The sequence below is a fragment of the Ochotona princeps genome, chromosome 6 (assembly GCF_030435755.1).
Source record: "Ochotona princeps isolate mOchPri1 chromosome 6, mOchPri1.hap1, whole genome shotgun sequence".
In the NCBI taxonomy this organism is placed as follows: domain Eukaryota; kingdom Metazoa; phylum Chordata; class Mammalia; order Lagomorpha; family Ochotonidae; genus Ochotona; species Ochotona princeps.
Genome location: NC_080837.1, coordinates 88,304,457 through 88,326,604, shown reverse-complemented (window position 1 = coordinate 88,326,604; position 22,148 = coordinate 88,304,457). Strand labels below are relative to the sequence as shown.

At 57.4% G+C, this 22,148-nt stretch overlaps 3 protein-coding genes across 4 annotated transcripts; 2 read left to right on the top strand and 1 right to left on the bottom strand.

Annotated features, from left to right (window-relative positions):
• Positions 1-2,163: 2,163 nt before the first annotated feature.
• On the top strand, positions 2,164-11,288 carry DET1 (DET1 partner of COP1 E3 ubiquitin ligase). Its single transcript, XM_004593174.4, has 5 exons — positions 2,164-2,302; positions 3,882-4,978; positions 8,832-9,019; positions 9,613-9,804; positions 10,977-11,288. The coding sequence occupies exons 2-5, from the start codon at positions 3,896-3,898 to the stop codon at positions 11,164-11,166; spliced, it is 1,653 nt and encodes a 550-aa protein (XP_004593231.1). The 5' UTR covers positions 2,164-2,302; positions 3,882-3,895; the 3' UTR covers positions 11,167-11,288.
• Positions 11,289-12,187: 899 nt separating this feature from the next.
• On the bottom strand, positions 12,188-14,714 carry MRPS11 (mitochondrial ribosomal protein S11). Of its 2 annotated transcripts, XM_004593200.3 has the most exons (6): positions 14,415-14,714; positions 14,248-14,331; positions 13,762-13,860; positions 13,424-13,553; positions 12,587-12,652; positions 12,188-12,408 (listed from the first exon to the last, which is right to left on the bottom strand). In XM_004593200.3, the coding sequence occupies exons 1-6, from the start codon at positions 14,477-14,479 to the stop codon at positions 12,301-12,303; spliced, it is 552 nt and encodes a 183-aa protein (XP_004593257.1). In that variant the 5' UTR covers positions 14,480-14,714; the 3' UTR covers positions 12,188-12,300. The 2 variants fall into 2 exon arrangements, with proteins under 2 accessions (XP_004593257.1, XP_058522603.1); XM_058666620.1 differs by lacking the exon at positions 12,587-12,652.
• A 95-nt stretch (positions 14,715-14,809) lies between these two features.
• MRPL46 (mitochondrial ribosomal protein L46) lies at positions 14,810-19,098 on the top strand. Its single transcript, XM_004593173.4, has 4 exons — positions 14,810-15,052; positions 15,644-15,845; positions 16,495-16,668; positions 18,720-19,098. Exons 1-4 carry the CDS (start codon positions 14,825-14,827, stop codon positions 18,968-18,970), a joined length of 855 nt encoding a protein of 284 aa, XP_004593230.2. The 5' UTR covers positions 14,810-14,824; the 3' UTR covers positions 18,971-19,098.
• Positions 19,099-22,148: the final 3,050 nt, after the last annotated feature.

Below are 22,148 nucleotides of genomic sequence, written 5' to 3'. Positions count from 1 at the left end.
ACTGGCCTGGTCACCTGACTTCTGTCACAAAGACAAACAAGAGGGACTTATTTATCCCCCCTCTGGAGGTGGGAGCCAGGGTCAAAGCAGGGCCACAGTGCTGGTAGGTCCAGTGTCCTCTGCGCTGACTTGGCTTCTCCTGGCAGCGTCTGCCCAAGGCGGGAAGGCAGTGAGTTCCGGTCCTCCAAACCATGGAGACACCGTGTCCTTAGGGTCAGGATTTCAGCACTGGAGCTTGGGGGATACAGCATTCTGAGCACAGCTTCAGCCCCAAGCCTAGACTCGTCTGCCCTGCTAGAGCTGCTGTACTCCAGGCAGAGCCAGGGCACTACTGCATGGCACCTGGGGGTTTACAGGATGGTCAGAGCTGGTGCAGCATGAGCTAGGGGCAGGCCAGGGACCAGGGTTCCTGGAGCAGTTTGGGGAGGCCGGAGAACAGGAGTTTAGGAGGCAAGACAGGAGGGGTGCCCAGCGGGGCACCATGAGGGGCAGTGCTGCTTCTAGGGGTATGTCCCTGGGTTTCCACTTAGCAGTCCTCAGAGGGGCAGAACCGGGTCCCACAGACCTCGCCCTCTTGTCCATCTCTCCTTCTCTGTCCATCTCTGTCCACCTTGAGCTGCTGGCTCTGGGGGCTGAAGCTCTGGGCTGAAGCAGCTCCTCAGCCATGCAGATGTGGCTTCCCTTTTGCTTGATGGCTCCTTCAGATTTACAAATGGAGTGGAGTGGTGCAAATGCATCTCAGGTACCCAAGGCCATTTTACAAATGTGGCAGCTTCCCTCCGGCCAGGGGTGCAAAGCTCTGGGCTGCCGGGCCTTCTCTGCTCCTCAGCTATGGTGCAGAAGGTGAGCAGAGTACAGCTTCCTCCCCAGGCCAGGTGCTTATTTGCCATGGCCCCGGCGAGGTTGGAGCCAACTGGGGTTCACTGAGCTGTGGGAGACTGACACCCCAAGCTAGCCGCACCAGAGATTATGGAGCTTTTCTGGGGACCTGCACTGCTGCCGCCTGGGAGCTCCATGAGGACCCTGCTGTGTCCCACCCATGGGGTGCTTTGGGATCCTGCTATCCTCTAGCCCACGGGAGACCCAGGCACCCAAGCACCCCCGCTGTCCCCATCCACGTGGGCTCCAGGACCCCGCTGTCCTCCACTCATGGGGTGCTTGAGGACACTGCTGTCCTCCACCCATGGGGTGCTCAGAGACCCCGCTGTCCTTGCCTGTGTGGAGGTGGGCTCAGAGGCCTGGGCCATGGGAGGGATGGATGTGCCAGATGGCTGGCAGCTGTTTCTGCTCCCCAGCAACCTTATCAGATGGTCTGCTCAGCCCTGCAGGGGTGTGTGTGTATGTCCCTGAGGACTGTGGGGGAGGTGTTCCCGTCTTTCCCAATGTCCTTGTGCTAGTGTCACAGGGCCACTTGATCCTTGCTGTACCATCTCCTGCCGAGGCTGGAGCCTGGTCCCCAGCTCCCCACTGGGAAGATACCCGCTGGAACACACAGGGTCTCCCCATGCTTGGCCTCACGGCTTCACCTTCCCGGACACTGAGGCCTCACCCTCCCGACACTGTACTCTGACGCTGCCATCCGCAGGACTGGGTCGTGGCCTCACCCCTCGAGGTCTCTGTCCCACTGAGTTGCTCAGTTCCCACCTGATAGTCCAGGTGCCCACCCAAGGGCAGGGCCCTGGTCATGTCCTCACTCAGTGACACTGACCTTCAGTTTGGATGTGTGTCCCCTTCTGTCAGCTCAGGACGGACACCACGGCACTAGGAAGGGCCATCTTCTACCCCATGTCCGGCCCAAGCGGCTCTGCTCACGGGGCTGTCCTCCCTTCCCTTGTTCCCCCATGAAGGCAGAGCTTGCACGGATTCGGCCCTGGGAAAGGGACAACAAAAGGGAGACAGTCCTGGCTGCTCCACTTCCGACCCAGCTCCTGAGGGTCTGAGGCGGCGGGGAGCCAGCACAGGGCCCGGCACCCAGGTGGACGCCTCGCTCGGCTCCCGGCTCGCAGGCGCCCGGCGGCCGCTGCCCGCCGCCAGGGGACGCTGCAGCCCCCGCTCCCGCCCCGCCCGCACTTCCGGTGTCGCCGCACCTCCCTTCCGGCAGCTAGCATGGCGGGGCCGCGGCCCTGGGAGGCGCTTGCGGGGCGGGCGGGACGCTTCCCGGCCCCGTGAGGCCAGCGGGACAGGTGAGCCCCTCTCCACGCCCGAGCGCCTGCTTGGGCTCCGCCGGCGTGCTTTCGTGGGACGTCCCGGCAGCCGTGCGCCCCGGGCAGCGGACACGCGTGGCCCCCTCCGCTCTGCACCGGTGCGTTCCCGGGCACTTGCGCCGGCTCTTGGTGTCCACCTTTGGCTGAAGCCATGCCCTGGCCCGCTGGGCAGCAGACCGGCCAGCCCGGGCTCCCACCTTGGTGCCACGGGAAGCCCTGCTCGCCGTGGCCGTCCCCTGCAGTGCAGTGGACTTGCTTCCTGGGTGCAGGGCGGACAGCCTCTGGCAGCCCCAGGTGGAGGGCCTGAATGGATGCCAGGGCGTGGTGGTGCTGGTGTGGGGAGCTGGAGAAGCTGTGACCAGCTTAGCCATGTGGGCTCGTGGTCGTTAGACCAAGCTAAGGGAGGGCAGCAAGTGCCCACTCTTGTGTTGGTACAAGTGTGTGGATGCTTGTGGGAAATGAAGCAGTTCCAGACTTCAGACAGCCCAGGCAGGGGCTGCTGTGGGGCTGCAGCACACTGGCCTTCGGCCCCAGCTCCTGTCCTTAGGCAGCTGTGTCAGAGGTCCCTGCCCTCCTGGGCTGCAGTCTGAGTGACACGGGTAGTACACGCCCAAGACTGCTAGTCTCGGCTGCCATGGCTGGTCCTGTCTCTTGGCCATTGTGGCTGTTTTAGTATTACAGCTGCCGTGGCTGGTTCCGATTTGGCCGTGTGCCTAGGGTGCAGGTGTTCCCCAACCTCCCTTCCAGTGCCATGGGTTTGCACCCAGGGAGCTGCCATGTTAAAGTGATTTTCTGGCGTTGGTGCTCCAAGGACCCTCCATAAACAAGTTCAGCTTCTCTTGGTGCTTGGCAGCTTTTGTGGTTTTCAGCATTTCCAGTTGTGGGGTTCGCTGTGGATGAGAGGCAGTGTCTGATGGCCTGATGGTGACCGAGGCTCTTCCCTGACCCTGCTGGCCCTTTGTGTGAGAACCAGCTGTTGAAGTGCTTTGTCCGCTGAATTGGGCTGTGTGTGGTTTTGCTTTCACTGTTGCTGTGTTACAGGAACTCTTCTATTCGGACAGCCAGATGTGCATCAGTTTTTCTTTTGCGAGTGTTTTCTCACACTCACAGAAGGGTTCGTGTCCAACATAGTCTCTGTCTGAGCTGGGCACCTGAGGTCCATCCCCTGTCTCTCTCTGAGAGATCACATTTGTGTCTGGGCCTCTGGTCCTTCGCCAGGTGTCTGTAGTCTGAGGTCAGGGAGCCTGTCCCCATGCTGGCCACAATCCCCTTGTCAAGGGCTTTGGCTGCAGTGTGAGGCATCCCCTGGTTTGCTGCACGATGGGACTGGTTGCTCCAGCCTGGTCTCTGAGGAGTTCTTACCTCAGCTCAAGCATTGGGGGTTTGATGGAATGTGACACTTCCACAGCTGTTTACTCTCACACCCCTTGCTTCGGCGCAGGTGTGTGTGTGTCTAGACGTACAAGTGTCAGAACTGCTTCCTGACCATCTGGGGCTAAGCAGGGGCTGCTCTCCGCACGGGGCCCACATGGGCGGGCCAAGGGGACCACCGTCCATGTGGGGCCAAGGAAGCTGCTGCCAGCATGGGACTGAGGGTTTACATGTCAGTGGGCAGATGTGGTCAAGCGTGGGCGGGCGCCTGTAAGCCATGCCCCACTGTTCCCTCCTGCCCTGCAGGCAGGGATGCGACGATGGATCTGCATGCTGCCACCCTCAGGCCCCGCAGGATCCAGAACCAGAATGTCATCCACCGCCTGGAGCGCCGGCGCATCAGCTCGGGGAAGGCAGGCACGCACTGGCACCAGGTGCGTGTGTTCCACCAGAACGTCTTCCCCAACTTCACGGTGGTCAACGTCGAGAAACCTCCCTGCTTCCTGCGGAAGTTCTCCCCTGATGGGCGCTACTTCATCGCCTTCTCCTCAGACCAGACCTCGCTGGAGATCTACGAGTACCAGGGCTGCCAGGCCGCACAGGACCTGCTGCAGGGCTACGGGGGTGAGGTCCTGTCCAACGGCAGCGACCAGCGCTCGGCCAGCGTGCGGGGCCGGCTCTTTGAGCGCTTCTTTGTCTTGCTGCACATCACCAACGTGGCTGCCAACGGTGAGCACCTGAACCGTGAGTGCAGTTTGTTCACTGATGACTGCCGCTGTGTCATCGTGGGCTCTGCTGCCTATCTGCCGGACGAGCCACACCCACCCTTCTATGAGGTGTACCGCAACAGCGAGTCAGTGACCCCCAACCCCCGGTCCCCACTGGAAGACTACTCGCTACACATTGTGGACCTGCACACAGGTCGGCTGTGTGACACACGCACACTCAAGTGTGACAAGGTGGTGCTGTCGCACAACCAGGGGCTGTACCTGTACAAGAACATCCTGGCCATCCTGTCGGTGCAGCAGCAGACCATCCACGTCTTCCAGGTCACGCCCGAGGGCACCTTCATGGATGTGCGCACCATAGGCCGCTTCTGCTACGAGGATGACTTGCTCACCGTGTCGGCCGTGTTCCCTGAGGTGCAGCGCGATGGGCAGACGGGCATGGCCAACCCCTTCCGGGACCCGTTCATCAACTCCCTCAAGCACCGCCTACTGGTGTACTTGTGGCGCCGGGCGGAGCAGGATGGCAGTGCTATGGCCAAGAGACGCTTCTTCCAGTATTTTGATCAGCTGCGGCAGCTGCGTATGTGGAAGATGCAGCTGCTGGATGAAGACCACCTTTTCATCAAGTACACAAGTGAGGATGTGGTGACCCTGCGTGTCACAGACCCCTCCCAGGTATCGATGCCAGGCCCTCCTGCACTAGCACTGTTTTTTTTTTTTTTTTTAAGTATTACCTTTATTGATAAGGCATATTTACAGAGAGAAGGAGAGAAAGAGAAAGGTCTTCTGTCTGCTGGTTCGCTCCCCAGGTGGCCGCAACTGCCAGAGCTGAATCCATCCAAAGCCAGGAGCTAGGAGTTTCTTCTGGGTCTCCCACATGGGCACAAGGTCCCAAGGCTTTGGGTCTTCCTCTACTGCCTTTCCAGGCCACAAGCAGGGAACTGGATGGGAGTGGAGCAGCCAAGACACAAACCAGTGCCCATATGGGATCCCAGCGCATGCAAGGTCAAGATTTGGCCACTGAGCCATTGTGCTGGGCCTCCATACCATCACTTAAAAACAAAAACAAAAAACTTATTTGAAAAGAAAAATTGTAGGGGCCGGTGCAATGGCTCCACTGACTAATCCTCTGCCCCCAAGTGCTGGGATCCCTTTTGGATTAGGGTAAGTTCACGTTCCGGCTGCTCTACTTCCCATTTAGCTCCCTGCTTGTGACCTGAGAAAGCAGTGCAGGACGGCCCAGGTCCTTAGGCCTCTGTACCTGTGTGGGAGACCAAGAAGAAGCTCCTGCTTCCTGTCTTTGGACCAGCTCAGCTCTGGCTATTGCAGCCATTTCTTTTTTTTTTTTTACCTCTCTCTTTTTTTTTAAGATTTATTTTTATTTTTATTGGAAAGTCAGATTTACAGAGTGAAGGAGAGACAGAAAGATCTTCCATCTGCTGGTTCATTCCCCAAGTAGCTGCAACAGCCAGAGCTGAGCCAATCCAAAGCCAGGAGCTTCTTCCATGTCTCCCATGTGGGTACAGGCTCCCAAGGATTGGGGCCGTCCCCGACTGCTTTTTCAGGCCACAGGCAGGAAGCTGGATGGGAAGCAGAGCTGCTGGGATATGAACCGGCATCCGTATAGGATCCCGGCTCATGCAAGGCAAGGACTTTAGCCAGTAGGCTACCGTACTGGGCCCAGATCTTTCTGTCTTTTCTTCTCTCTAAAATCTGCCTTTTTAATGAAAGTAAATCTTTTTTTTTTTTTTTTTTTTTTAATTAACAAGAAAGCAAAGTTGCAGAGAAGGAGAGACAGATATAGAGAAGGGAAAGAGAGACAAGGAAAGACAGAAGGAGAGATAAAGGGACAGAGAGGGAGTGAGGGAGAGCTTCTGCCTGCTGGTTCACTCCCCAAATTTCCACAACAGCCAAAGCTGGGTCTGGCCAAAGCCAGGAACTTGTCCCAGCTCTCTTCACGTGAATGCAAGGACCTAAGTACTTGGACCATCCTCTGCTGCTCTCTGCATGCATCAGCAGGAAGCTGGATGGGAAGTGAAGCAGCCGGGCCCAGAACCAGCACTGGTATGGGATGCCGGCATGACAGGTACCAGGCCTAGGAGCACTGTGTTGGGTGGTCTGCTAGGTCAGAATTGTGGCCTGTGTGTGTTCTTGGAGCAGTGGCCGAGTGACTGGTTCTGTATTGTTCTATGAAGCGTTTTCATGCTCTACTGGGGTCCAGGCATAGCCACCCAGGATTTCTGCATGTGTGGGCCCTGATCTGAGCTGAGACTGTCTACGGGTCCTGCTGTGGGAGCAAGGGGGCTGTGTATAGAGAAAGACCCAGGGAGGTGCTGCAGAGAGTGGTGCCAGCTGCTCCTTCTCCATGTGATGCAGGTTAGGTAGTCACGTGTGTGTGCATGGATGCAGACTGGGCTGAGCCCTGCATGTGAGGTGGTCACGTGTGTACGTGGACGCAGACTGGGCTGAGCCTTGAGCCTTGCATGTGAGGTGATCACATGTGTGTACGTGGACGCAGACTGGGCTGAGCCCTGAGCCTTGCATGTGAGGTGATCACATGTGTGTATGTGGACGCAGACTGGGCTGAGCCCTGAGCCCTGCATGTGAGGTGGTTACATGTGTGTGTGCATGGACGCAGACTGGGCTGAGCCCTTCATGTGAGGTGATCACATGTGTGTACGTGGACGCAGACTGGGCTGAGCCCTGCATGTGAGGTGGCCACACGTTGTTCATGGACGCACACTGAGGCTGCCCTGGATGTGAGGTGGCTAACGTGTGTGTTCATAGGCACAGCCTAGGTTGCACCCTAAATTCGCCTGTGTCCCAGGATGTTTTAGGAGTGGTGAGAAGGTTCCAGGAAGCTGGGTTTCTGCTCCCCAAACAAGCTAATTGGGGCTGCAGTGTTGGGGGCTGTGCAGCCAGGCTCCAGTTGGGGTATTCTGGGCATGTGCTGAGTGAGTTCCCCACCTTGCACTGACTAGCAAGGCTGACCTGCCTGCCCTGGACCACCCTCTGTGTCCCGGTTTCCTCCTGGTAGTACAGCCTGGCTCCCCACTGCCACACTGGTGGTCAGTGCTGACGGTGCCTGGGGCAGTGTCTGTCATCTTTGTCATCCGATGCTCAACTGTGAGGAGTGGACATTGTGAGTAAGTGGGGTTTATTCATGTTTTCTGGGTCAGTGGTGAGTTCAGACACTGCACTGATGCTGGGACTTGGGTTCCTGCCTTGGAGGACTCGTGGCCGGCTGCTGTTTTTCTTTTTTTTTTTTAAAGATTTATTTATTTTTATTACAAAGTCAGATATACAGAGAGGAGGAGAGATAGAGAGGAAGATCTTCTGTCCGATGATTCACTCCCCAAGTGACTGCAATGGCCAGTGCTGCGCTGATCCGAAGCCAGGAGCCAGGAACTTCTTCCAGGTTTCCCACGCGGGTGCAGGGTCCCAAGGAGTTGGGCCGTCCTGGACTGCTTTCCCAGGCCACAAGCAGGAAGCTGGATGGGAAGCAGAGCTGCCGGGATTAGAACCGGCGCCCATATAGAATCCTGGTGCGTTTAAGATGAAGAATTTAGCTGCTTGGCCACAGCACTGGGCCCCGACTGATGCATTGTGAACTACCCTGCAGGACTACCCATCTAACTGAGATGTGAGCAGGACTGTGGGACGTCTGAGGTGTGAGCAGGATGGTGAGGTGTCTGACTGAGGTGTGAGCAGGATGGCAGGGCACTTGAGGTGTGAGCAGGATGGCAGGGCACTTGAGGTGTGAGCAGGATGGTGGGGCATCTGACAGTTGTGAATGGGATGGTATCATGACTGAGGTGTGGATGCATCTGCTGCTTTCTGGAGTGAGCCAGCTGTCTGTCAGGCTGCTGCCCAAAGCGACTGCTGTTTCTGAAGGCTACAGTGGTTGTAGCTACTGGTGCCCCAGGGGCTCTCTCCTTCAGAACCCCTGCTCCACTTGCCTCCCTCACCCCTTTCCTGTGTAGCCTGTGGGTTCAGTGCCAAGTGCAGCCTCTGCAGGGTACAGAAGATGGGGAGAATGGGGGGTGGTCTCCAGAGAGTGTTGGTGCAGGTGTAAGCTCAGCCCCAGGAAAGGGGAATGCTGAGTGCCAGACGCCAGTGCTGGGCTTCCCTGACCAGTGGAGGGCAGCAGAGGCCTTGGTCCCCAGGAGCCATGCTCTGTCCTTAGTGTCTGAGGGCTTTGAGGTTCCTGTGTGGTAGCCACATGCACAGAGCAGGCTGGGGGAGGGGTTCTGTCCAGCAGCATCAGTACATGCTGGGCTTCAGGTGTCCTCTGCATGTTGGAGACACCAAGAGGAAAAGGAAACTCGTAGCCATGGGTGTGTGCTGGCAGCGTGGTGAATTCTAGGCAAGCTGGGGCCTCACTGTGCTGCCTTGCCCAGAGCCTGTGGAGCCATAGCTGGGGTCTTTGCTGGCCTTGGCCCCATCTGCCCCTGTGGGTGTGGCCCTGGCCCCTTCCCATTGCCTGCTGGGCATGGCTGTCCCAGCCACCCTCCCTTGCCCTTCACAGGCATCCTTCTTTGTGGTGTACAACATGGTGACCACGGAGGTCATTGCTGTGTTTGAGAACACGTCAGACGAGCTGCTGCAGCTGTTTGAGAACTTCTGCGACCTCTTCCGCAATGCCACCCTGCACAGCGAGGTCCAGTTCCCTTGCTCAGCTTCCAGCAACAACTTTGCGAGGCAGATCCAGCGCCGGTAAGCTGCTGTAGGTGGCCAGCTCAACTACCAGGAAAGGGTGGGCCACGGCAGTGGCCATTTTCTGCTCTGGGTCTGGCCACCCAGCTTTGGCTAGCTCTGGCCTTGGGGAATTCCCTGCCTTTCTTCTCCCCTGTGGTACGTGGGCTGCCCACTCAGGTGTTGAAGGAATGATGCAGGACTCAGGACAGAACTTATGGCTGAGCCTGGGGTGGAACACTGGCAGTGAGGGAAAATAATATGGGAGACATGAGCAGTTGGGATTGTTTTTCCCTGGGAGGCACTGTTCCTGTCTTCATTTTTCTAAAGATTTGCTTATTGGGACTGGTATTTTGTACAGTGGTCTTCAGCTTCCCCCTGTGTACCAGTGATGCCAGCATGGTGCTGGTTGGAATCCTGGCTGCTCCACTTGGAGCTCCTTGCTAGTGGTCTGGGAAAAGCTGGAGGATAAGCCTGAATGCTTGGGCTCTTGCACCTACATGGGAGCTCCAGATGGAGTTCCAAGCTCTTGGTGCAGCCCTGGCCATTGCAGCCATTTGCGGGGTAGACCCACAAGTGGAAGCTCTGTCTCCCTCGTGGGTGCTTTGCCACAGGTTCAAGGATACCATCGTAAATGCCAAGTACGGAGGACACACGGAGGCTGTGCGCCGGCTGCTGGGCCAGCTGCCCATCAGTGCCCAGTCCTACAGTGGCAGCCCTTACCTGGACCTGTCTCTGTTCAGTTATGATGACAAGTGGGTGTCTGTCATGGAGCGGCCCAAGACTTGTGGGGATCACCCCATCAGGTACGGCAGCTGGAGGTCCCCAACCTGTGATTCTGTGCAGGGGATTCTGTGCAGGGCTGCAGGGTGTCTTCTGTGTGCATCACTGCTGGGGGGGGTCCTTCTTTCTCTGCAAAGAGCTCGGAACCCCGGCTGTTCCTTGTGTGTGGGTGGGGCTGCCACTGCCTTCATCACGGAGATGCTAGTTTAAGGCTGATTTATTTGAAAGGAAAATTAAATACCTTCAATCCCCTAGGTCATTCACAAATGGCCGGGACTAGACCAGCTGAAGTACTTAGGCCACCCTCTGCTTGTTCCCCAGCTGTTAGCAGGAGCTGAATGGGATGTGGGGCAGCCAGGACTGGAACTGGCACCCGCAGAGCACACTGGTGCCACAGGCAGGAAGTATGAGAATCCAGGCACTTGGATCAGCCAAGGGTGGTTACCAGCCCGTGGCCATCTGGCTCCATCCATAATCACTGCCCTGGTGCTGGACTGCAGTCTGCCCATGCTGTTCCACTGGAGGGGATTTAGCACCAGTCACAGCCTGGGAGTGACAGCATCGAGTCAGCTACTGTGAAAGCCTTCCTTCTGAAGGGGGCTACGAGCTTTCTATGTTGGGTCTCTATTCTGGAGCCCTCCACACCCTCAGCACACCTCTTTGGTGTCATTCCTGCTGGACTGGCACTGAGCAGCTGGTCCCATATTTGAGGAAAAATGACATCCCCTAAACCTAACATGTTCAGATGGGTGTGGGGCAGTAGCATCCCATGGTGAAGGGCCCCCTGCCAGACTCCAGCTTCCTGCTGACATGCACCCAATGAGGCCCATGTGTTTGGTCCTTGCGGCCACTTGGACTGGTTGCAGGTGGCCCAGCTGGTGTGGGTCTGCTAGAGGGTGGGAGGTCTATGTGTCTCAGGAAAGGGACTCTGGCCTGGAGTGTCCCAGGCTGTGTGGGATCAGACGTGGGCAGCCCGTGAACACACAATGTGAACAAGTGGAGGTGTGCTTGGGTGTCACCCATGCATCTTCTGGGGCCTGCTTCTGTCAGCTGGTATCGTACTGGAGCTATCATAACTCTTAGTCCCCGTGTGGCTCCCTTCTGGAGCAGCCATGAGCTTGCGGCAGGGGCATGTGGAAGACTGGTGTGTGTTGAGCTGACCAGGTCCTCACCCCTGTGCCTCCTCTCTGTCTAGGTTCTATGCACGTGACTCTGGCCTGCTCAAGTTTGAGATCCAGGCAGGCCTGCTGGGCCGCCCTATCAGCCACACAGTGCGCCGCCTGGTGGCCTTCACCTTCCATCCCTTTGAGCCCTTTGCCATTTCCGTGCAGAGGACGAATGCAGAGTACGTCGTCAACTTCCACCTGCGGCACTGCTGCACCTAGGCACTGGGGCCGGGCCCCTGGGTTAGAGCCGCTTGCCTCTTCCCTGTGGGAGGTCCAGATCCAGTGGCACTTGCTGCTACAGGTCTTCACACCAAGAACAATAAAGCAGTCCTATTTTCTTACTTGAATGCCTCCAGGGGGTGGGGTTAATTCCTGGGAGTTCCCCGAGGGACTGAAAGCATGTGCAGGACCAGGCCAGAGTAGTGGATCCCAGGACAGGTAGGTGGCGAGTGCCAGCCAGGAGGGGTTGGGCGGGGTGAGTGGGCTCACTAAGACCCTGGAGGGGCATGATGACCTGCGCATGGGTAAACAGTGTATAGGTGCTGGGCCTCCCCTTCCCCCTAGCTTTTGGGGAGGGGGAAGGTCCTGCCTGCCCTGATTGCAGAGCCAAGGTGTGGCTGGTACTTGGGCAGCTCAGACAGGCAGAGCTGCAGACCCTGAGCACGTGCAGGGTATCTGCCACAGCCAGCCTTGAGCCCTAGGCATGGCCAGGGGTGCTGGGGCAGGCAGCCATGAGGGGAGAGGTCCAAGCTGTAAGGGGTGATGGTGACAAGCATGTCTGGCTGGAGCTGCTGTTTGCAATGGCGACTATGGGATCTGATGTACCTGGGCCTTCCATGGGGTGAGAGGGATATCACACAGGGTAGGGCCCAGGCTCTGTCCTGGAGTGAGCACCCCACTCCCATCCTCCCTACTGGGCAGAAGCAGCTCTGACACACATGCGAGGTTTTGCCCTGCTCCCCACGTACCTCTTCCTGCCCTTCCTGCCTGGGAGGCAGCACTCTCACACGGGAGAATGGGATGGAGTTCCCAGCATTAGAGGAGCAAGGTGCCAGATAAAGACCTTTCTCGAAGCCCGCTACCAGCAGAGCCTGGGTCTCCACCTGGCAAGCCACCACGGGGCGGGGGGGGGAGCTGCAGCGTGGACGGCAGCCCTTCCCTCCCCTGCTGTCCTTACATCCATGACTGCCCAGCCTACAGCTATGCCATCCCATGTCAGCACCCATACAATATCACATGGTGGTGGCCACACAGTGCTTTATTCTGAGGGGAGGGCTGAGGCCAGGCCACATTGCCCAACATGCCCATCTAGACTGCAGCCACTCACTGACTGCTCCCTGGAGTTGGCCTCCCTCACAGCCTCCTGGCCTTCTTGGGGCGGCAGCCGTTGTGCGGGATAGGGGTGTTATCTGTGATGGAGATCACTTCCAGGCCCCCCATGGTCAGCCCCTTGATGGCAGACTGCATGGAACAGAGCAAAGCAGAGATGAGGGTCAGCAAGGATACCATGTCTCCTCGGCAGGGAAGCTGGGAGCCCCAACTCTGTAATCCCACTCTGCTGCTTCCAGATGGCCCAGGCTGAAACCCCCTTTCCCATCACTAGCTGAAGAATAGCCTCCCGATAGCCTCCGTCACTCACCAGGCGCCCTGGCCCCAGGCCCTTCACCACCACGCGGACGTGTGTCACCCCCTTCCCTGAGGCTTTCTGAAAAGAAGTGTCCAGGGGTCACTGACACAGGACATGGCAGGACATGACACAGGACATGGCAGCAGGACATGGCGGGGCCACCATCTGCCTGCCACGGCTCAGCTCAGTCACCTCCTGACTTCTCAGCCAGGTGACAAGACAAGCTGAGCCTTGACACCCACCTGGAGAGTGCCCGAGTGCTCAGTGACATTCCTGTGATTCGGGAGGCAACTAGTTAGACTGGGGACTACACAGAAGCCACATGTGGCAGTGACACTGTTACAGTTCCTGTGTGCACTGTCATAGTCACAGTCTTCAGGGGTGGAGCCACAGTCCCTGTGCGTATTGTCACATCTGATGGTTGTTGGGGTCACAGCATGCACAAAGCACTGTGTGTGAAGACCACCATGGTCCCTGTATATATTGTCACATCTGATGGTTGTTGGGGGTCACAGCATGCACAAAGCACTGTGTGTGAAGACCAAGGTTTACCCCAGAAAACCAGTGGCCTCTGTTGGGAGTGTCTGTGAGGACTGTAGCAAGTGGCCAGGCAGGGCTTTGGTCCCTGAACTAGCCCCTCACCATCAAGGGTCTCTGAAGACTCCAGGCCAGGAGCGGCACAACTTCTAGAAAAGTGCTCCCCCACTTACATCCCCACAGCCCCCTGACCATGACTCCAACTCTGGCCTGGATGAACCAGCAGGTTTCTCGCTGAGGGATGAAGAAACCTAGACATAGGGCCCCATGAGGCCCCCAGTGCTGGGCAGCCAGCAGGACGGGGCTACTCACTGCCGCTGCAGCTATGGCTGCCGTCTGCGCGGCGACACCGGTGGCCTTCTTGGCATTCCGAAACCCCTCTGTGCCACAGGATGTGCGAGCGAGTGATTGGTTGGTGGCAGATACGACCTGGATCTGTGTGCTGAGGAGGGTAGGGGGCACATGGCTGTGACTGCTGTCCACAGAAGAGAGGACTAGCTGTACCCCTCGCAGCCTCTGAGCCCCATCTCAGCCCTGGGAGCCCACACCCACATGCCCTTCCTTCAGGGCCAGTCGCGGACACTTAATCAGACCACAGAGTACTAACTGCCCCCCCAGGGGACAGGGACCCAGTCAACTACCCAGCTTACTTGTTATAGGATGCCTTGATGTGTGCGATCGGGATCTCCTCAAATTTCTTTCCTGCCCACCTCAGGGAGCTCTCCTGCCCCGGAAGTGGGGGGTAGATGCTGCAAACGCAGGAACATGAGACACCATCACCGGTAGTTCACAGCCCGCAAACGGGTCAGTCTGCATGTCCACCACGGCGGGAAGACAGGCAGCAGACTCCTGGCCCTGTCCTGTTCCCCAAGCCTAGACACAGCCCTCTGCAAGGCAGGGTTAGGTGCGTGTCCCTCGCTGGACTAACCAGTCACAGGACGCCTGGGGTCACTCGGTCACAGCCACCCGGGGCATCCAGGCTGTGATCACAGGCCGAGTCCCACTCCACTCGGCACCTTCCCCTCTTTGTACTTATCCGAGAGCGGAGGGCAGTCCCTCCGCGGGCGCACGCCCGGGCGGCCTCCCGGGAGCCTCTCCCCGCAGCCCGCAGCCACGAGGCCGACGCGCCCTCCCACCTGAAGCCGCCGCGCCGCGCGGCCGCCTGCTCCGCTGCCTCCGGCGGGGGCGCATCGCACAGTCCCCGGGCCCCGGCCACGACCCTGCGAGAAGGAAGCAAAGCTCGGGAGGCCAAGCCCGACGGCTCCCGCGAGAGGGTCGAAGGCAAAGGGCCCGCCCACCTTACCCGGCCGCCCGGGGCCAAGGGCAAGAACGCAGCGCCCAGTACCCGGCGGCGCGCACTGCCTGCATGGCGCGCACCGACCCGTCGCTCCCGTCGCCGTCGTCGGCAACCCGGGGCCGGGGCCAACCAAGGAGCGCCCGGAGTGCGGAGCGGACAGTCCCTCTTCCTCCTCGCAAGGGACACCACGTGTTCCCGCTCGGACGCAGACGCTGCACGGAAACCGAGCTTTTGGTTCACGTGGGAATTTCTCCTCCGTCTATGTTACGACAGGTCCCCGACCACCCCTCCGCGCTGGAATGGTACGTTCCCTGGGTACCAAGCGGCCCTAGCGTGCCCTCCCGCGCTGCCTTGTGGGAACATGGGATTGGCTGAGGCCCCGCGGGTGCCGTGGCGCCTTGTGGGCGGGACGGAGTATGGCGGCGCCCGTGAGGCGGCTCCTGTTGCGGGGAGCGGGCGCCTGCAGGTGCCTCGAGCGGCCCTGGTCGTTCGACCTGGGCTCCCGTAGCCTCACGATTGCAGCCCCAGCTTTCGGGAGTGAGTCGCCATGGCGCCTCTTGGGCGCCGTGTGCCTGCAGCGGCCCCCGCTGGTCTCCAAGCCGCTGAGTCCGCTGCAGGAAGAGATGGCAGCCCTGCTGCGGCAGGTGCGCTCGTGAGCCTTGGCGGCGTGGCCTCCTCCGGGTGTCTGGGTGTCGCGGCCACGTCCCCACTCGGCTTGCGGGCGCGGTGCAGCCCGTTGCCGGCTCCTCAGAAGGCGGCAGGTCGCCCGTGGCGTGTGGGACCGTCAGCTCCCGCGGTCAGGGCCGGCGGTGCCCGTGGCCGCCGGCCCTGACCGCGGGGCGCTGTGTGGAGGAGCACTTTCCTGGGGAAGGGGTGAGGGAGGTGCGCGCTCGAGTCCAGGGACCCCTCTCTGTGCTGAGTGTCGCGCCCCGACGTGCTGGCAGCTGCAGCGTTTTCGTTGTGCTGTGTGGACGGATCCTGTCAAGGGTGCAACGGCGCTGCTTTTATTTAGTCAATCTGTAGGAAGTTAGAATATCCCACCTGTGGCAGGGACACAGCGAGGACGCCCTCTCCTGGGTCACTCCCTAAATGCCCGTGACAGATGGGGTTGGGTCAGGCTGAAGGCCAGCCCTGCATGGGCCATCGTCGTGGCCTTTGGGTTAGGGTTAGGCAGCCTTGCAGAGCTGCTGTCGCCGTCTCTGCGTTGTGGGGTCACTGTCCTGTTATGTTCCTAGATAGAGATAGAGAAGAGCCTGTACTCTGACCACGAGCTCCGTGTTTTGGACGAAGCCCAGCGGTTGGCCAAGAAGAGGGCAGATCTCCAGGAGGAAGAGGAGGAGGAAGAGAAGGGGGAGCCGGGGATAATCCTGGCGCAAGACCTGGAGGACACGTGGGAGCAGGCATTCCTGCGGTTCAGGCCTGGGGCCCGCACCACAGGCAAGTGGCATGGTCCCCCCTCTGCTTCTTGTACCTGCTTTGGTGTAATGCTCACGACTTATTTATCTGTATTTCTGCGTGTGTTTTCACCAACTTGAAAGGTAGAGTGCCAAAGAGTGCCTAATGAGCAGGTTGAGGATTGCAGCCACTAGGGCTGGGTCACGCCGGAGCCAGAGCCAAGAGCTCCATCAGGACCTCCACCATGGGTGGGCTATTCCTGCTGCCTCGCAGGGTACACCTGCAGGGAGCTGTCACAGCAGATGAACCAGGGCTCATCATGGCACCAGGATGCAGGGCACAGGTGTTGGCAGTGGTCCTGGCAGCTGGTATGCCATGGTGCCTGCCCCTCATGTGGTTTTGTACTTTCTGAGTTGACTTCTGCCTTGGGGCTGAAAGTAGAGATGTTAAGGCTTTCCCATTGGTTGCTGTATTTTAACTTCAGCCCTCCCAGAGTAGGCGTCGCTCTGGAATCCCGTTTCACAGGTGAAGGTGGAAGCATGGGCAGCAGGGCTGGTTACGTTTCACCTTGAGAGAGGTAGAGTGTGTGAGGCTGAGGTTGTGACTGTGCCTTGAGGACCCCAAAATTCAGGGTTCCCAGGCCTGCAGGATCACAGTCTGCTTGCCTTCTCTGATCCCATGCCGCTTACAGAGGCTGATGAGAAGAATGACCGAACGTCCCTGCATCGGAAGCTGGACAGGAGCCTGGTTCTGTTGGTCAGACAAGAGCTTGGTGGCCAGGATGTGTGGATGCTACCCCAGGCTGAATGGCAGCCTGGGGAGACCCTGCGAGGGACGGCTGAGCGGACCCTGGCTGCATTCTCAGGTGAAGTCTCTGCCTCCCTGTGACCTACAAGATTAGCTCAGGCTCTGCTAGATGATTGGTGTGAGGAGTCCGAGAATGGCCATCAGCTGGGGTGTAAAGAGTTACAGAAGTGTCAGAGAAACTCAGATGAGGGTGTCCTTACCTCCGATGAGGGTGTCTGTCTCAGGTGATGGTGTCTCTGTCTCAGGTGAGGGTGTCCTTACCTCAGGTGAGGGTGTCCCTGGCTCAGGTGAGGGTGTCTTTGTCTCAGGTGAGGGTGTCCTTGCTCAGGTGAGGGTGTCGTTGCTGTAGATTATTTTTTTTATTTTAGTATGGAAGAAGGAATTCATGTAGTGGTAAAGAATGGTCAATGCCTAATAGGTAGAGTATAGGAGCTGGTTTCCTCAGGTATCTCCCCCACTAGCAGTTTTTGGCATTTCCTTTTAGAGGTTTTCTCTGCAAGTGAAAGTATACACGTGTGTGTGCATACACATCTCCATTCTCCTTATCCTCATGCACACACTGCTGATCCTGTCTTCTCACATACACGTTCTCCTATGTCCTCATGCATGCATACACACTGCTTATCATCCTGTGTCTTCATAGGTGCAGACACGCGCACAGCTGGGTTAACCTGTTTTGGCACCAGCACCCTATTGGGGCATGTGTTTGTCACACACAGAGCTGGCCCTGTCAGGAACTGTCCATGGTTCTGATTTGTCCCAGACATGTGTGAGAGAAGTTCCCCTCCCTCCAGCAGCGCAAAGCCTAGTGGTAAACTTCGTTGCAGGTGTATGTTTCTGTCATTGGGAAGGGACCCAACATCTTTGGATGTATCTGTGGTCCTGTGTGAAAGCCCTTTTCAATGCTTGGCTCCTTTTCCTTCATTCCTTCCAGTTTTCCTGAACCTTAAGATCTTGTACTCTTGTTGGCTATGTTGAAACTACATTTCCTTGCTGTGATTTTATATCTCATTCTTTGTAGGAGGTGTTTCTAGACAAACCCACTGTTGACTTCTGCTGCTGCCTAGAAAGACCTCTTACGGTGGAATAGGGCTTGCCAGTCACTTCTTTGTAATGTTCTTGTGTTCTTTTACTGGAATTAAGTTAGGACAAGTTCAGAAGTGTTAATACCCCAGACATTCATCCAGCACGAACAAGTATCTAATGTTTATAGGACAGTATATGTTTCTATCCTTAATGCTGTGTCTGGTGTGATGTCACTGTGAGGGAGACCAGGGTGCAGTTCTGTCGGGGCTGTGTCCTATATGATGTCACTGTGAGGGGACCAGGGTGCAATTCTGTCCGGGCTGTGTCCTGTGTGATGTCAGATGAGGGGACCAGGGTGCAGTTCTGTCGGGGCTGTGTCCTGTGTGATGTCACCATGAGGAGGATTTTGGGTATTGGATTTCCGTTTGTCCCGTCTGTTCCTGGGTGCCACTGAATATTCTGTCTCACCCCATGTGCAGATAAGCTTTCTGGTGGTGGCTCTCCCTTGATGAGAGCTTGTAAGTGTTCTCTCCATCTGTCTGTCTCTCAGCTTTTTGTTGCCATTGCCTTTTGGAAGGTAAGCCTGGTATCCATTTTTCATCGGACACTGGGTGTTAATTTTGCTTCATGAAAGGTACAGAGATAGATCTCATCTGGTGATTGAGTCTCCCAATGCCTGTGACAGCGGCGCTGGGTGAGGCTAAAGCCAAGATCCAAGCCCCCAATCTGCCCATCCGTGTGGGTGCTGGTCCCCGAGTCCATCAGCCTCACCTGCTGCCTCCCAGGGTGCACTGCAGCAGGAAACTGTGTTGGAAGTGTAACCGGGACTTGAACCAGTGCTCTCCAGCATGGGTCGTGGGCCAGCTGGTGCCCAGCTTGTGCCCTGTTGTAAAGGCTGGTGAACTCTGCCTGCCCAACCAATGTCCTGGTCCTTCACCAGCAGGTGTGGTCCTGGGTTCTAGTGGGTGGAAGTGGACATGGTGGCCTGCGTTGCCTAGGCAGGGAGAAGTGGTCAGCCCCCTAGGCTGGTCAGATAAACAAGTGGTACTGCTTCCTTATCTGCTGATCCTCTTTTTCCTTTAGGGAACAACATGAGCACCAAATTCCTTGGAAACGCGCCGTGTGGACACTACAAGTTCAAGTTTCCACAGGCCATGCGGACAGAGAACAGCTTTGGGGCCAAAGTCTTCTTCTTCAAGGCCCTACTGTTGGCTGGAGACTTGAGTCCAGCTGTAGAGGAGACCTGCTATGCTTGGGTCAGCCTCGAGGAGCTGGGCGACTATCTGAGCCCGCGCTACCTGGCCCAGGTGAGGAAGTTCCTCCTGGATCTCTGACACATGGAGCTGCTTGTGGCAGTGCCCACCGGTTCAGGCTGGCCTCCCAGTGTCTGTGGCAGCTTATGGGTGGAGGCAGGAGGAAACCACTGGCTGCGCTGTGACACAATAAAGCCTCCTCAGCTGGTGCTGGTCTTGGCCAATTTGCCTTCAGAGGGGCTCTTGTCCACATTTCTGAGCTAATGGCCATGGGGAGCATGAAGTGAGTCTAGAAACTGCAGGTGCTGAGAGCAACTTGCCCCAGAAGCAGCCTCCAGCCTCCAGAGATTTCTACTCAACATGGGGCAGCCAGGTCCAGCCAAGGCAGTGCTCCTATCCCTCCTCCCCACCTCCCTGTTGTCACCCCCATGTTCTTGGGGTTCATGGGGATCCAGACTCCTGCAGCCTCGCCCATTCGGAACCCCCTGTGGCCGTGCTGCCTGTTGGCTGGTTCCAGGTCAGCGGGTGAGCTTGGGAGGAGGAGTTCCATGGAAGTATGTGGCGAGGCTGGGATCTGAGTCTAGAGCCGTTGCATTCTGGGTGGTAGACTTCTGTCTGGGCAGTGGGTGGCTGGGGAAGCCAGTGAGAATCTGAAGAAGTTGGGGTACAGAGGGTGGAGGCAGAGGGAGGACTGGGTGTAGGCCTTAGGGGCCTGTGTGCTCACTTGGGGGAGCTGGGAATGGCAGCAGGGAAGGCAGGAGGTAGCGTGGAGGAGTTCTGTGACATTTAGGCTTGTCATGCACATGGCTGTGTTCCTGATACACCCGAGCTCCTACGCTTGCTGACTGCTGAGCTTCATGGCCCGGCTCCACCCCCTTCTGACGAGGGTGGGAGGAGGGCGGAGACAGAGCCCTCAGCAGGGTAAGGGCACCTGTGGGCCCCAATCCCTGGCACCTGCCAGACCATGAGCTAAGGGTGCACAGGCTGGTGCACAGGGCCCTGGTGCCAGAAGGCAGTTGGGGCTTTAGGAGCAGGTTGGGGGATGAGGGGACAGACGGGATGCTGAAGTTGGGAGTGAGTCTCAAACCCCTGGTCACAGCCGTCCTGGGCATCCCAGGGACCCTGCCCTGCCAGTGGACCCTCATGGCTGATGGGGGCAGCACAGGCTCACCAGTGGTCAGGGCATCAATGAGACACCAAGACTGCTGATCTGTCCCCAAGGGGCAGCTGACCATAGGCCTACCAGACACTACACGTACCATGAGAAGACTGAGTCACGTCTGAGTGGCCTCGCCACCTCTACCCCAGGTGCCCTGCAGAGCAGGAACAGTCAGGGAGGGGCTTGCGCTGAGACCCCACTCCAAGCTCCTGTTTGTGTAGTGTCCAGATTTCGGCCCTTCCCTTCCCAGGCTCACAGCAGCCTGGTGCCAAAGGTGACCAAGTGGCAGGGTTTGCTTTCTAAAGACAGGTTTTTAAAAGAAGATTGATTTGTTTCTTTGAAACGAAGTGCATCAGAGAAAGATCTTTCAGCTGCTGGGCCTGACCCGGGCTGAAGTCAGGAGCCAGGAACTCCTTCATGGCCGCCCATGTGGGTGACAGGGCATTGGGGCGATCCTCTGATGCTGTCTCAGGCCATTGACAGGGAGTGGGATGGAAAGCCAAGTAGTTGAGACGGGAGTCAGCACTGATACAGGATGCTGGCGCGGTAGGCCATGGTTTAACCCTCTATGGCCCCTTTTGGTCTTAGGGGGGTTGGTGTCAGAAATCCTTGGTTAAGTTGGTCTGTTGGGCCTCAGCCTGTGCATGACTGAGGAGTGACAGTCTGGGATGCAGGCCCAAGTACTCCATGGGGCCTGGGGGACTGGCTCATCAGTTATGTAGGAGTTCGACTTCTTGGCTGTTGTCTACAGTGCTGATATCCCATGTGGGCACCAGTTTGCATCCACCTCCAATTCAGCTCCCTGCCAATGTGCCTGGCCCAAGTGCTCGGGCTTAATGCACCCATGTGGGAGACCCAGATGAAGCTTTTGGTATCCTCTCCATTGTGGTCATTTGGGGAGTGAACCAGTGTATGGAAGTGCTCTCTGTCTTTACAGTTCTGCCTTCCAAAATAATAAGTCGTTGAAAAAGAAATTTGACTTCTTAACATTCTGGAGCTGGTGACACTCCTGTGGGTAGAGAAGTCTCAATAAAACCAGTTTTAGGCACAACTTCCTTTGCCTCCCGCCCTTCTGAGTGGGACACAGTGGACCACCCTAGCGGGTACATACATGAGAAACACTTCTGTGCTCCTCTGTCTCACCCAGCGCAGCAGACATGTGTCCATGTGTCCCTGTCACTTGTGGTAAAGCCCTGCAAGCCTATCTGGTCACACAGCAGAGTTCTCAAATATGTGTCACATGTCACATATGTGTGTATTCTACACCACATGTTGCACACACATGTTCGTTATATACCACATGCTGCACATGTGTGTGCTCTGTCATTGGCTGCACATGTGTGCTCCTTACATGTCAGACTGCACATGTGTGCTCTGTTGGTTGCATAGCATGTTCCTTACATGTCAAGGCTGCACATGTGTGTTACATGCCACTGGCTGTGCATGTATGTGCTCTACGTCATTGGGTGCACACACGCTCTTCACATGTCACAGACTACAAATGTCTTACATGCCAGTGGCTACACATGTGTGCTCCTTACATGTCAGATTGTACATGTGCATTTCTTACATGCTAGACTGCACATGTGTGTGCTCTATGTCATTGGGTGCACATGCCTCTTACATGTCACAGACTGCACATGTGTTTTTACATGCCGGTGGCTGCACATGTGTGTGCTCTATGTAATTGGCTGCACAGCATGCTCCTTACACGTCAGATTGTACATGTGCATTTTTACATGCCACTGGCTGTGCATGTGTGCTCCTTACATGTTGAACTGTACATGTGTGCTTCCTACATGCCACTGGCTGCACGTGTGTGGTCCTGAGTGCATGCCACATTATCAGATCTATTCCTTGGCTTTGCAGTGCATGCATGTGTGCTGAGCTTTCTGCCTGCTGGGTCTGGCCCTGAAGGAGGCAGGCTGAGGTGGGTGCTGGCCCTTGCTGAGGTCATGGCTGCAGGGAGCGCTGCTCCCTTCCTCAGATCCTGGGGTGGGAGTGCATCCACCCTTGATGGTTTCTGCTTCACCATGAAACAGCTGGGTCCTCTATCTAGGTTTGCAATGTGCCTGGCTGTGACCTGAATTCTGGCGCCGT